Raw genomic sequence first — 12,599 nt, forward strand, 5'->3', positions numbered from 1 at the left:
AGGAGAAAAATGACCACTTCTCCAATGCCGAATTGTACTTTCCAAGCACTTAGTACAGTGCTCTGCACATAGTAAGCGTTCAATAAATAACGATTGAAAGAATGAATGAATGAATGAATGCCCCTCACCTCTCAACAACGTCGGTTTAGAATGGCCTCCAAATTCCTCCCCATGGCTTGGGAACAGGAGTTTAGAAAGAAGGGAAAAGGACCGGGCCATTTGGGGGATGTTTCCATTTCATTTTAGAAAATGGATTCCTGAGAGAGTTTAAGCATTTTACCCAAGGTGGGGCCAATGCCTACAGCATTTTGTTAGGCAGGGGAAACGGTTCTATTCTTTGATTCTAAAATGGTGGCAGGGCCGTTACCAGAAGCACAAGGCCTGGACCGCACCATCCTTTAGGAAAAGTTAGTGCATATTTACACAGTCTGCCCCTTCAGTGATAATCATGAGGAGGGTGAGTAGAGAAAAGGTTTAATCGATTCCCACTGGAATGGACTTGGGAAAATGGATCTTAATACAACAGAGACATACCCAATACTGTGCATTTCCCCTCTGGACCTGGATCGGGGAGAGGAGCAGACCTAGGACAAGTGTGCCCTTTGGGATTCTGGCACATCCCTAGCTCTAAGTATGTTCTCAGGCCTGGCCTGGTTTGGGGGAGACACCCCACTACCGGCTCCACTTTTTCCCACTGGTCCTGAACACGGTAGGAGTACAGTTGAAGAAGCCTGCCCTAATTTATTACACTTTATCTCCATATTATTTATTTTGAGTGTGGGCTTTTTGAATCGAGCCCCCAGATGTAGTCCAACAAACAGGCTAATTAATGCCAATAATGGGAAAAGACAAGTCCATTCAGGAGCAAAATGCAATCTTACATTAGACTTCATTTACAATAAATCAAAAGGATCTGGGGGAAAGAGTAAGGAAGGGAATGCGTCCTGCGTACAACAGGTTGTCAGCCTCCTCCTTTGCACAGTGGAAACAGAAAAATAAACGGGCCGCATACAACTCACAAACTGTATTGTCTGGTTAACTTCCTCACTCGTGGAGGTTTGATTTCCTGCTTTTCGGTGGCCGGCTGTGTCGCAGGGGCTGGTGTGGAGCTCGGACTCCTAGAGAGAAGGATAAAAGCAGCTGGTGATAAATAATAAATAATAATAATGGCATTTATTAAGTGCTATGTGCAAAGCACTGTTCTAAGCACTGGGGAGGTTACAAGGTGATCAGGTTGCCCCACAGGGGGCTCACAGTCTTAATCCCCATTTTACAGATGAGGCCCAGAGAAGTTAAGTGACTTGCCCAAAGTCACACAGCTGACAATTGGCAGAGCTGGGATGTGAATCCGTGAACTCTGACTCCAAAGCCCGGGCTTTTCCCACTGGGCTACGCTGCCGTTGTGCTTGGCCTCCGGAATGGACCTGTCACTGTCAGACCGCAATGCTCTGTTCGGGTTCTGGGAATTTGAAAATGCAGATTGACTGACCCTTAGGCATTCCTCGTTGGTTTTGCTTTCTCAGTGCTCTTGGATATTTAAAAGGTCTCTTCAAGCATGGTGGGGTGATACACATTTCCGATTCGAACAGCTCATGGCTGACTGATGGGAAGTCAGAGAACTGGGCCTGAATTATCTCCCGGGATTGACCTGTATCCCCTGAGGCCCTGCTGAGAGAGGAGCGGATAGGAATTCTCTGCGGAAAGGGCTCGGGGCTGGAAGTCAGAGGGCCTGGGTTCCAATCCCTGCTCCATCCCTTACCTGCTCTGTGACCTCGAGCAAGCCAGATGAACTCACATCCCTAACCATGACAACGTATGTAAGGCGGGATACAGCCACATGGATCAACCACATGAGAACCGCCACACGAGAAAAAGCATGGCCTAGTGGAGAGAGGATGGGTCTTGGAGACAGAAGGACTTGAGTTCTATAATAATAATAATAACAATAATAATAATAATAATAATAGCAGCATTTGTTAAGCGCTTACTATGTGCAAAGCACTGTTCTAAGCACTGGGGGGATACAAGGTGATCAGGTTGTCCCAGTGATCTCACTTCACTTTGCCTAAGTTTCCTCATCATTAAAATGGGGGATTCAATACCCGTTCTCTCTTCTACTTAGACTGTGCCCTATGTGGGATAGAGACTAAGCCCACACTGATTATCTTGCATTTACCCTAGTGCTTGGTACAATAATCATGATTTAGCAGGTAAGCAGAGGTCAAGTTGCCCAGAAGCTGTTCCTCTGAAGCCATCTTCCTGGAAACACAACACAAGTCCAGCAGTTTGATTAAGGTTGGGAGATTTCTCTTTCTCCCATTTGACAGATGAGGGAACTGAGGCTCAGAGAAGTTAAGTGACTTGCCCAAAGTTACACAGTTGTCAATTGGCAGAGCCGGGATTAGAACCCATGACCTCTGACTCCCAAGCCCGGGCTCTTTCCACTGAGCCAGGCTGTTTCTCTGTCATTTGTAGGCTGGGTGACCGTGGGCATGTCAGTTACCTCACCTGTAAAATGGGGATTAAGATGTGGGACAACCTGATTATTCTGTAACTACCCCAGTGCTTAGAACAGTGCTTGGCACATAGTAAGCACTTAACATATACCATTATTACTATTATTATTACCTTGTATCTACCCAACACATAGAACAGTGCCTCACACACAGTAAGTTCATAACAAATGTCTCTATTATTATTATTATTATTATTATTATTGTTAGTCATAACAACCATATGGATTGAGAAGCAGCATGGCTTGGTAGAAAGAGTGGCTTGGAAGTCAGAGGTCGTGGGTTCGAATCCGAGCTCTGCCACTAGTCAGCTGAGTGACTTTGGGGAAGTCACTTCACTTCTCTGTGCCTCAGTTACCTCATCTGTAAAATGGGGATTAGAACTGCGAGCCCCCCGTGGGACAACCTGATCACCTTTTAACCTCCCCAGCGCTTAGAACAGTGCTTTGCACATAGTAAGTGCTTAATAAATGCCATTATTATTATTATTATTATTATTATTATATGGATCCCTAAGCATCCTGAGGCTTCTATTGGAGACGGATATGGCCTACCCAGTCCATCAATTGATCAATCAGTCATATTTACTGAGTGCTTACTGTGTGCAGAGCACTGTACTAAGCGCTTGGGAGAGTACAATAGAGTCAATAGACACAATCCCTGCCAACAAGGAGTTTATAATCTAGCAGAGGAGAAAATCAATCAGTCACTCGATGGCATTTGAGCTCTTCCTGTTTGAAGAGCACTACTAAGTGCTGGGAGAGTATGTTACAACAGAGAGACATGTTCCCTTTAAACAAGGAATTTACGGACTAGAGGCGGGCACAGATATTAAAGTATATTACAGGTAATGGGGAGCAATAGAATTTAAATTTTGGGGGGTTGAGGGTGAGTACTTAAGGGATGTGCAGTGCTGAAGTGGCAGTTGGGGGAAATAGGGTGGGAAGATGATTGATGAATCAGGGAAGGCCCCGCAGGCAAAGGAATTTACAAATACTTAAATTCTGCTCTTCTCCCATTTTCAAGTATTCGGGAATTAATTAATAGAAAGCCGCCTGCTTTTGCCTCTGTCTTTCATCTCTCTCTGGAGCATAAATGCGTCAATCATCAGTTTGTGCTGAATACTTTCCCCGGGGCTGGAGAAGATGTCTGCAAATTGCAACATCCTACTTAAACAGTAGGCATTGAAGCAGTCCATTTTTTTTTCCAGATCTACTCATTATTCTTGACCATCCACTATCATGCCTGACCTTGATTTGTATTTTAAGCCAACTCTGGCTTCCACAAATAGAGTTGTTCCTTTTGAGCCCTTGCCTTAAGCATAGAGTTGGCTTAAGTAACTTTCTTCTCCCTTCCTGATGCAAGTCCCGATGCAGAGTAGCAGCGTGGCTCAGTGGAAAGAGCACGGGCTTGGGAGTCAGAGGTCATGGGTTCTAATCCCGGCTCTGCCACATGTCTGCTGTGTGGCCTTGGGCAAGTCACCTAACTTCTCTGAGCCTCAGTTACCTCATCTGTAAAATGGGATTAAGACTGTGAGCCCCACGTGGGACAACCTGATCACCTTGTACCCCCCCAGTGCTTAGAATAGTGCTTTGTACATAGTAAGCGCTTATTGTTATTATTAAGTCCAAAAAACCCCTCTTCTCTCCATCCAACTCCTCCCCTCTCTCTTTCTCCTTCCCCTTCTCTTTTCCCTTCACTCTTTCTGCTCCATCTCTACTTCCGGACCCTCTCCCTTAAAGCTCCCTTAAAAGCCACAATTCCACTTAAGGATGACTAGCATGATATCTATTTTTATTTGCCCGTTATTTACTCCTGCCTGACTGTCCCTAAACATCTGAATTTGCTGGAGAGATGGATAAGAGAGGAGGAAAGAGGAGGAAGAGAGAAAGGGAGAATTGGTATGAATGGTGGGAGGGAACATTGGATTGCAGCATGCAAACAGCTAAAAGTAGCATGGCCTATTGGAAAGATCATGGACTCAGGAGGCAGAGAACCTGGCTTCTAATCCCAGTTTGGTCACTTCCCTGCTGTATGACCTTGGATAAGTCACTTAAATTTTCTGTGCCTCTGTTAGCTCATCTGTAAAATCATGATTCAATATGCACTTAGACTGCCAGCCCCATGAGGGGCAGGGACTGCGTCTGACCTGATTTAACTTGTTTCTACCCCAGAGCTTCAAACGGCGTTTGGCACTTTGTATGTGTTGAGCAACAACCGTTGTTATTAATGACTAGTAAGAATTACTAATCGTGATTATGAGTAATTAATCTGGTAGGCGGAGGGGTGGATTAGTGGTGTCTTCTCCGAGTGGCGGAGGCTGCAGGCTTACTCTATTTATTTTATTTGTACATATTTATTCTATTTATTTCATTTTGTTAATATATTTTGTTTTGTTGTCTGTCTCCCCCTTCTAGACTGTGAGTCTGCTGTTGGGTAGGGACCATCTCTATATGTTGCCATCTTGTACTTCCCAAGCACTTAGTACAGTGCTCTACACACAGTAGGCGCTCAATAAATATGATTGAATGAATGAATGAACTAGCAATGTGCTGATCTCGAGAGGCCATGGAGTGGTGTCTACTCTTTCTCCTCCTTGTCTTCTTAATAGTGGTAGCTCATTGCTTACTATGTACCAGGTACTGTATTAAGCGCTGGGGTAGATACAAGATAATCTGCTTGGACACAGTTCCTGTACCACCTAGGGCTCACAGTCTTAATCCCCATTTTATCAATGACGAAACCGACGCCCCCGAGAAGAGACTCGCTCAAGGTCACACAGCAGACAGTGACAGAGCCAGGATTAGAACCCAAGTCCTCTGGCTCCCAGTCCTGGGCTCTTACTGCTCTTCCTCCTCATCCTCTGGTCCTCCTTTGCCCTGGGATTGTTGGATGCTGAATGTTGCTAATTATGTTTATTTTTCTATTTATATTATTTCCTATTCAGTCGGTTGTATTTATTTAGCACTTACTGTGTGAAAAGCACCGTACTAAGCGCTTGGGAGAGTACAATATAACAGCAAACACATTCCTGCCCACAACCAGTTCACAGTCTAATCAAGGTCTATTCCTTCTCAGACCTGTCACTAAACCCTTCCCCGCTTTATCTTTCGATGATGAGTCACTGGAAGGCTGGCAAAGTCTCAGTTTCACCCGTGTATTTACTTCCAGGTTCCTAGTAATAATAATAATAATAATGATAATAATGGCATTTATTAAGCACTTACTATGTGCAAAGCACTGTTCTAAGCACTGGGGAGGTTACAAGGTGATCAGGTTGTCCCACGGGGGGTTCACAGTCTTAATCCCCATTTTCCAGATGAGGTAACTGAGGCACAGAGAAGTTAAGTGACTTGCCAAAGTCACACAGCTGACTAATTGGCGGAGCTGACGTTTGAACTCATGACCTCTGATTCCAAAGCCTGTGGTCTTTCCACTGAGCCACGCTGCTTCTCTGCTTCCTAGCCCAGCACTCTGCACAGTGTAGGCACTTAATAATTACTCTTGCTGCCACTACTCTTCCTCCTCTTCTCCACCCTTTGGCCTTTCCGGCCGGGAATTGTCAGGGACGTAGGCTCACGTTCCCAAGCCCGACAGAGGGAAAGAGGAGAGAAGCGGGGATCGAGGAGGGAACTCTCAGCTCTGCGAGGGGCAGATCGTTTTCTACTTTCCTGGTTGTGCCCTTTATTCACCGCATCTTCAACCCATAACGCTTTATGAACAGTTCCGTAATTTATTTTAATGTTTGCCTCCCCCTCTAGGCTGTGAGCTCCCTGTGGGCAGGGAATGTGTCCACAAACTCTATTAAACTTTACAGTCCTCTGCACAGAGTAAGCACTCAATAAATACCTTTGATTAATTGATAAATGAGTCTACCCCTTGGGACATCAACTGCTGGAAGGACTTTGTGGATTTCCTGATTTTCCCTATGCTGAGGTCAGGAACACTGTTCTACGAGCCAGGTCAGCGAAACACAGGGTCCCATGCTGTAATTTCTAATTTCCCTGCAAATGTCCCAAGAGACACTGGCTGTGATTCTTATTTCCCTACAAATTCATTCATGCATTCAATCGTATTTATTGAGCACTTACTGTGTGCAAAGCACTGTACTAAGCGCTTGGGAGACTACAATATAACAATGAAAGGACACATTCCCTGCCCGTTCTAGAGGATGTCTCACGAGGTATCGATTGATTCTTATTTCACTACAAATAAGAAGCAACAGACCTTACATTAGGGTCCTGAAGGCCGGAAGTCTTATTGGGATTGACGAAGGTTGGCTCCTCCTTCCCAACCTGTTAAAGAAAAGAGTCGGAGTTTAGACCGATGAGAACACTCCTCATTCATTCATTCATTCGTATTTATTGAGCGCTTACTGTGTGCAGAGCACTGTACTAAGCGCTTGGGAAGCTCATAGGTGGAGTTTTAGAAAGACGGCGGTGTAAATCCGCTAGCAATCCACAGTGTTCATTTGATGAAACATATCTTTATGGAGGACAATTTGTTACTAAACTCTGTCCTCCCTCGACTTTCCCATCACTGTGGACAGCATGGCCTAATGGATAGAACAAGGGTCTGGAAATTAGAAGGACTTGGGTTCTAATCCCAGCTCTGCCACGTGTCTGCTGTGTGACCTTGGGCAAGTCACTTCACTTCTCTGTGCCTCAGTTACCTCATCTGCAAAATGGGGATTAAGTCTGTGAGCCCTGTGTGGGACAGGGACTGCAACCGATCTGATTTACCTGTATTCACCCCAGCGCTTAGTATAGTGCCTGGCACCTAGTAAGCACCTAACAAATACCACAGTTCTTATTATTATTATTTCTGCTAAGGTTCAGCCATTCATTCATGATCCATCCACATTCAGTTCGGTCAGACATTCATTCATGATTCATCCACGTTCAGTTCGCTCCCATGTGCCAGATGAATGCAATTTGGGTCCAGGAGAATGCTGCCCTTGAAGTTCACTCAGGAAGGAAAATATTCGTTGCAACGCCAGCCCATATTAAGATTACCATTTCAACCTTGACCGCAGCCTTGGAGATGTGTGCGAAACCACATCCGATTTTAATGCTTAGGGCTCTGCGACCCTGAAGAGTCTTTAGGAATGATTGATAGCTGAAATGCCAACGTCGTGCCTGGAGGATCGAACGTGAGTTTCAAAGCGCTAAAGAGAAAGGCCTAGAATAGGGCTAAGAAAGCTGAGTCTTTGGCTTCTTCTTCCATTATTTGAACATATGAGCACAGGTGATTGGATGGTTTCATCCCCTTCAGCCCCGATCTGACTCATTCCATTTTATTCCAGCTTATTTTAGAGAAGAAGTGTGGCCTCGTGGAAAACGCGCGGGCCTGCGAGTCAAAGGACCTGGGTTCAAATCCAGGCTCTGCCACTTACCTGCAGCATTATCTTGGGCAACTCACTTAACTTCTCTGTGCCTGTTACCTCATCTGTAAAATGTGGATTATGACTGTGAACCCCATGTGGGCCACGGACGATGTCCAGCCTGATAACCTTCTATCTACCCCAGGGCTTAATACAGTGCCAGGCCCACGGTAAACACTGAACAAATACCATTAAAAAAAATCACCGAGCCTTGAAGAACTGGTGATTGTCAGTTTCGAGTTCTGACAGTGCCCAATGCTTGCTGAATTTATTCTCTTCTTTTTTTTCCAGGAAAGGGCTTGAAAGCGGCCATTGGGCGGTTTTCTGAGGCAGGGAGGCAGTCTCTCCCTGGGGTTTCTCTCTGAAGTTGCTGTGACAACAATGAGAGGTGACAGGCTAACCTCGCTGGGTGCCAAACCCTGTGAAAAGCTGGGAGATTTCAAAAATCAATCAATCTTGCTTCCACAGACCATATCCTTAATCTTCTCTGGCGGGGAGGGCCGAGTCATCCTCTGAGAAGCTACACACGCACACACGCACAGAGAAGGGGGGGGGAGAGAGAGGAGATTGAAAGAGAGCGTTTCATTCATTCATTCAATCATACTTATTGAGCGCTTACTGCGTGCAAAGCACCGTACTAAGCGCTTGGGAGAGTACAATATAACACTAAACAGACACATTCCCTACCCACAATGAGCTCACAGTCTAGAGAAAGAGAAACAGAGGGAGAGAAGGAGAGAGAGAGAGAAATCCCAACATTTTTGTGTTCTCATGTCAGTTGGCTTTGGGTGTTCTTTAATCCACAAAGGTACCAATTAACATTTAGCATTCTGCTTTTCACTTCCTATTCTGTTGGTTGGGCTCTCCTGTATTAAACGGTTTGGTATCCTGGCCCTCCGAGGAGTGGATAGAGAAAAACTGCCCTTCGGGAAGAGCACGATAAATCGCTCCATGTTGGATCCCAAAAGACAAACGGAAACCTGCTCAAAGGTTCGCTGTGGTTCCTTCGGTGAAGCAGGAAGAAGGGACTTTGGTCTAGCGGAAAGAGCACCGGTGTGGGGGTCAGAGGGCCTGGGTTCTAATCTTACTCAACCACTTGTCTGGTGTGTGACCTTGGACAATTCACTTCACTTCTCTGCACTTCAGTTACCTCATCTGTAAAATGGAGATTAGGACTGTGAGCGCCACGTGGGATACGGACTGTGTCCAACCAGATTATCTTGAATCTACTGCAGCGCTTAGTACAGTGCCTGGCACGTATTAAGTGCTTAACAAATACCAATTAGAAAAAAAAGAGAGGGAGAAAATGGGGGAGAAAGTAGTGGAGGAGGAGAACTAATTTGACTTGTCAGGCCCTGAGCAGATCTTAACTTCAGCCTCTCATTGTTTGTTCTGTGGTTTATTCTGGGCCAGAAGTGTCAGATAAGGCTTAGAAAGAAGGAAAGGTGTCCAATTTATTTTGGCTGTTCTTAGGAGCTCATCCAAAGAAACCACTCCCATTTCTTCTGGGAATGGTCCTTTGGAACTTGCTCAATTTTCAATCTTCTCAGGGAACCTAAATCTTTTTAAATAATTCTGGTTTAACATGTTGTTTCTCCTCTGCTAGAGGTAGACTTTCGTTACTGGAATGTTTTATTTTTGCAGGAAAAATACCAGTTCTGTGGGGCTGCCCAATCTTGTCGTTGTGGTGGGCAGGACACATGTCAACCAACTTGGTGATTATACTGCATTCTCCCAAGCTCTTAATATGGTGGTCCGCAGATGGTAAGTGCGCAATAAATATAAATAATAAATAGAGCCTTCGAAAGTGCGCGAATCATTTCCCACAACCTCGGCTGGTATCTTTCCTCTCTGCAACAAGGGCAAATTAGCCCTGTAGCGACACTATTCTTAAGCAATGCAGACGGTAATGTATTCAGCGTACGTCTTCTCAAAGATGAAAACGGTGCCTCTTAATTATTTCACTAGAGACTTTAAAAGCTTCCTTTTCCCGACACGTCTGACCAAGACTTTTACTCACACTAAGGAAGAGATAGTGGTCTCTTTCCCTTACAAGGTGCTCCGAAATGACAGGCAGCCTGAGCGATTAATTAGGTTCTAGTGAAAGTGCTGGAGCTGTCAGCTTCATACATAAACCCATAAATATTTCAATCAGGAACACGGTGAAGGGAGAGAGAGACCCTGAGGGAAACTGGAGGCTGTAGAAAGCAGAAAGGAAAGGATATTCTCACAGTAGAATATTTCCCGCATAGTGAACATTAAGCGTGACAACCCAGTAAAGGACAACCTTTCTATGTGCTCACTGTGTTTGGGGCTGTGGGTCTCACATTGGCCTATTCAGGCACTAGTGGTTGAGTTTTGCCCTCAGCGGTGTCTTTTTCCGAAGACGAAGGACAACTATTTATAAGCATACTCCATTATGTGGGTGAGCACTGACTTCGTGTTTAACCCTTACTACCCTTTTTCAGGCAGAACGGGATGTATTAGGGGTTCCCTAGATCTTACACAGGGAAAACCCGAGGCCTTGGGGCCCAGGGGAGTCTTCTACAGTCCCACTTCAGCTGCAAGCTGTCTCTCTGGTTCCCTTTGGTGAGGTTCTTAGGGACCAGGTCACCCCAGATTCCGAAGCTAGGACCCCAGGAAGGTATGGAAGCAAACTAGACCTCCCTTCCACCCCTTCTGGAGGTGGGGTGGCTGAGAAAGAATCCCGGGAGGGAGGAGATAACGGTATTATTATTAAGCACTTACTATGTGCCAGGCAGTGTTCTAAGTGCTGGAGTAGATACAAGATCACTGGGTTGGACACAGTCCACATAGGGCTCACAGTCACCATCCTATTTTGCAGATGAAGGATCTGAGGCACAGAGAAGTGAAACGACTTGCCCAAGGTCACACAGCAGTCAAGTGGAGGTGCTGGGATTAGAACCCGGGTTCATCGGACTCCGTGCTCTTATCCACTTGGCCATGTGGCTTCTCAATGGGACACCACAGAATCTACATACCTGGGCTCCCACTCGAAACCCCGCCTCGAACTGAGCCTTCAGGATGTTACATTTCATATGGTCAGGCACAGGGGAGAGTAACAGCGGAGAATGGAGACTCTTCTCTGATATTTTCTTGTCTTCCCCCTGCGAAAGGCACGCACAAAGTGTTGAAAAATGAAACACACAGTGGGGAACATCTGCTTTTCGATGGAAAGCAATTCTGTAACTCAGATGAACTCAAATGCCAAGTTCCCTAGAGGTGTGGTTGAGGGATGAGGGAGAAGTCTTTTTTTTATGGTACTTGTTAAGCACTTACTAGGTGCCGAACACTGTTCTAAGCGCTGGGGTAGATACAAGTTATTCAGGTTGGACACAATCCCTGTCCCACATGGGACTCACCATTTGAATCCCCATTTTACAGATGAGGTAATTTAGGCCCAGAGAAGTGAAGTTACCTGCCCAAGGTCACACAGCAGACTTGTAGTGGAGCAGGGATTAGAACCCAGGTCTTTCTGACTCCCAGCCCCATGCTCTATCCACTAAGCCACACTGCTTCATATGACCAGTGTGAGAAGTAAGAGCAAGAGCCACATGTTGGGGTCTCCTATTGACTGCCAGGGACCCTACTGTAGGATTGGAACCCCAAGATGTTGTTCATTTATGAATTAATGATTGACACTCGTTCTTATCCTGGGGAGGGAAAGGTGAACTAGGTGGGCAGGGTGGCGATCATTTCAATTACTGGTATTTATTGAGCACTTACCATCCGCAGAGCACTGTATTAAGCTCTTGGGAGAAAACAATAGGGTAAAGTCAGTCAGTCAAACCTATTTATTGAGTACTTACTGTGTGCAGAGCACTGTACTAAGCACTTGGGAGAGTTCAATATGACAATATAACAGACACATTTCCTGCCCACAGTGAGCTTACAGTCTAGAGAGGGAGACAGGCTTTAATATAAATAAATAAATAAATAAATAAAATTACAGATATGTAAATAAGTGCTGCGGTGTCATAGATTCTAGGTAGTTGGCTCAAGAGCTCACAGTCCAGTCTTGGAAAAGGAGTGGGGGAGGTGGAGGAGGGAAAGCAGCAATTTTCCATCGAACTTTATTAAATGATGGGACATTCCAATATCATGTTACCTTTGAGGGGAAGCAGGGCCAGTTCCAGGACCCCTAGCTCCCAGGGAAGCAGTGTGGCTTAGTGGTTAGAGGATGGGCTTGGGAGCCAGTGGAACTTGGTTATAATTCTGGCTCCACCACCTATCTGCTGTGTGACCTTGGGCAAGTCACTGCTTAACTTCTCAGTGTCTCAGTTACCTCATCTGAAAAATGGGGATTAAGAATGTGAACCCCATGTGGGGCAGGGACTGTGTCCAACCTGATTAGCTTGTCTCTATCCCAGCGCTTAGTACAGTACCTGGCACATAGTAATCACTTAAATAACATACAAACAGTGGAAGGGTAAGCTCCTTGAGGGCAGGGATTGCCCTTACCAACTCTGATGTATTGTAATTTTCCTCCATTCGCATGATCTTGGTGCCCGAATAGTTGTCTCATCAGTTCCCGTTCCCCTGCAGAGTTTTTCAACGTGCCTATTTTTTTAAGCCGAGGCAGATTTTTACTCTGCCTGTCACACACAAAAAATACGTGTTTCTGCCCCTACTCAGCCAAAGCCTCAAATTAGAAAGACCTATGAGGTTTGTTTTTTTTTTCA

The 12,599-nt window shown here is 45.5% G+C and overlaps 1 protein-coding gene across 1 annotated transcript in view; it reads right to left on the reverse strand.

The window, feature by feature from the left end:
* EPB41L4B (erythrocyte membrane protein band 4.1 like 4B) overlaps positions 1 to 12,599 on the reverse strand; it is a 118,809-nt gene that overhangs the window by 14,783 nt on the left and 91,427 nt on the right. Inside the window, 3 exon segments of the mRNA XM_038770379.1 lie at positions 1,020 to 1,118; positions 6,741 to 6,808; positions 10,899 to 11,024. Of these exon segments, the coding sequence (XP_038626307.1) occupies positions 1,020 to 1,118; positions 6,741 to 6,808; positions 10,899 to 11,024 (293 nt within the window).

This window comes from Tachyglossus aculeatus, chromosome X3, assembly GCF_015852505.1.
Source record: "Tachyglossus aculeatus isolate mTacAcu1 chromosome X3, mTacAcu1.pri, whole genome shotgun sequence".
In the NCBI taxonomy this organism is placed as follows: domain Eukaryota; kingdom Metazoa; phylum Chordata; class Mammalia; order Monotremata; family Tachyglossidae; genus Tachyglossus; species Tachyglossus aculeatus.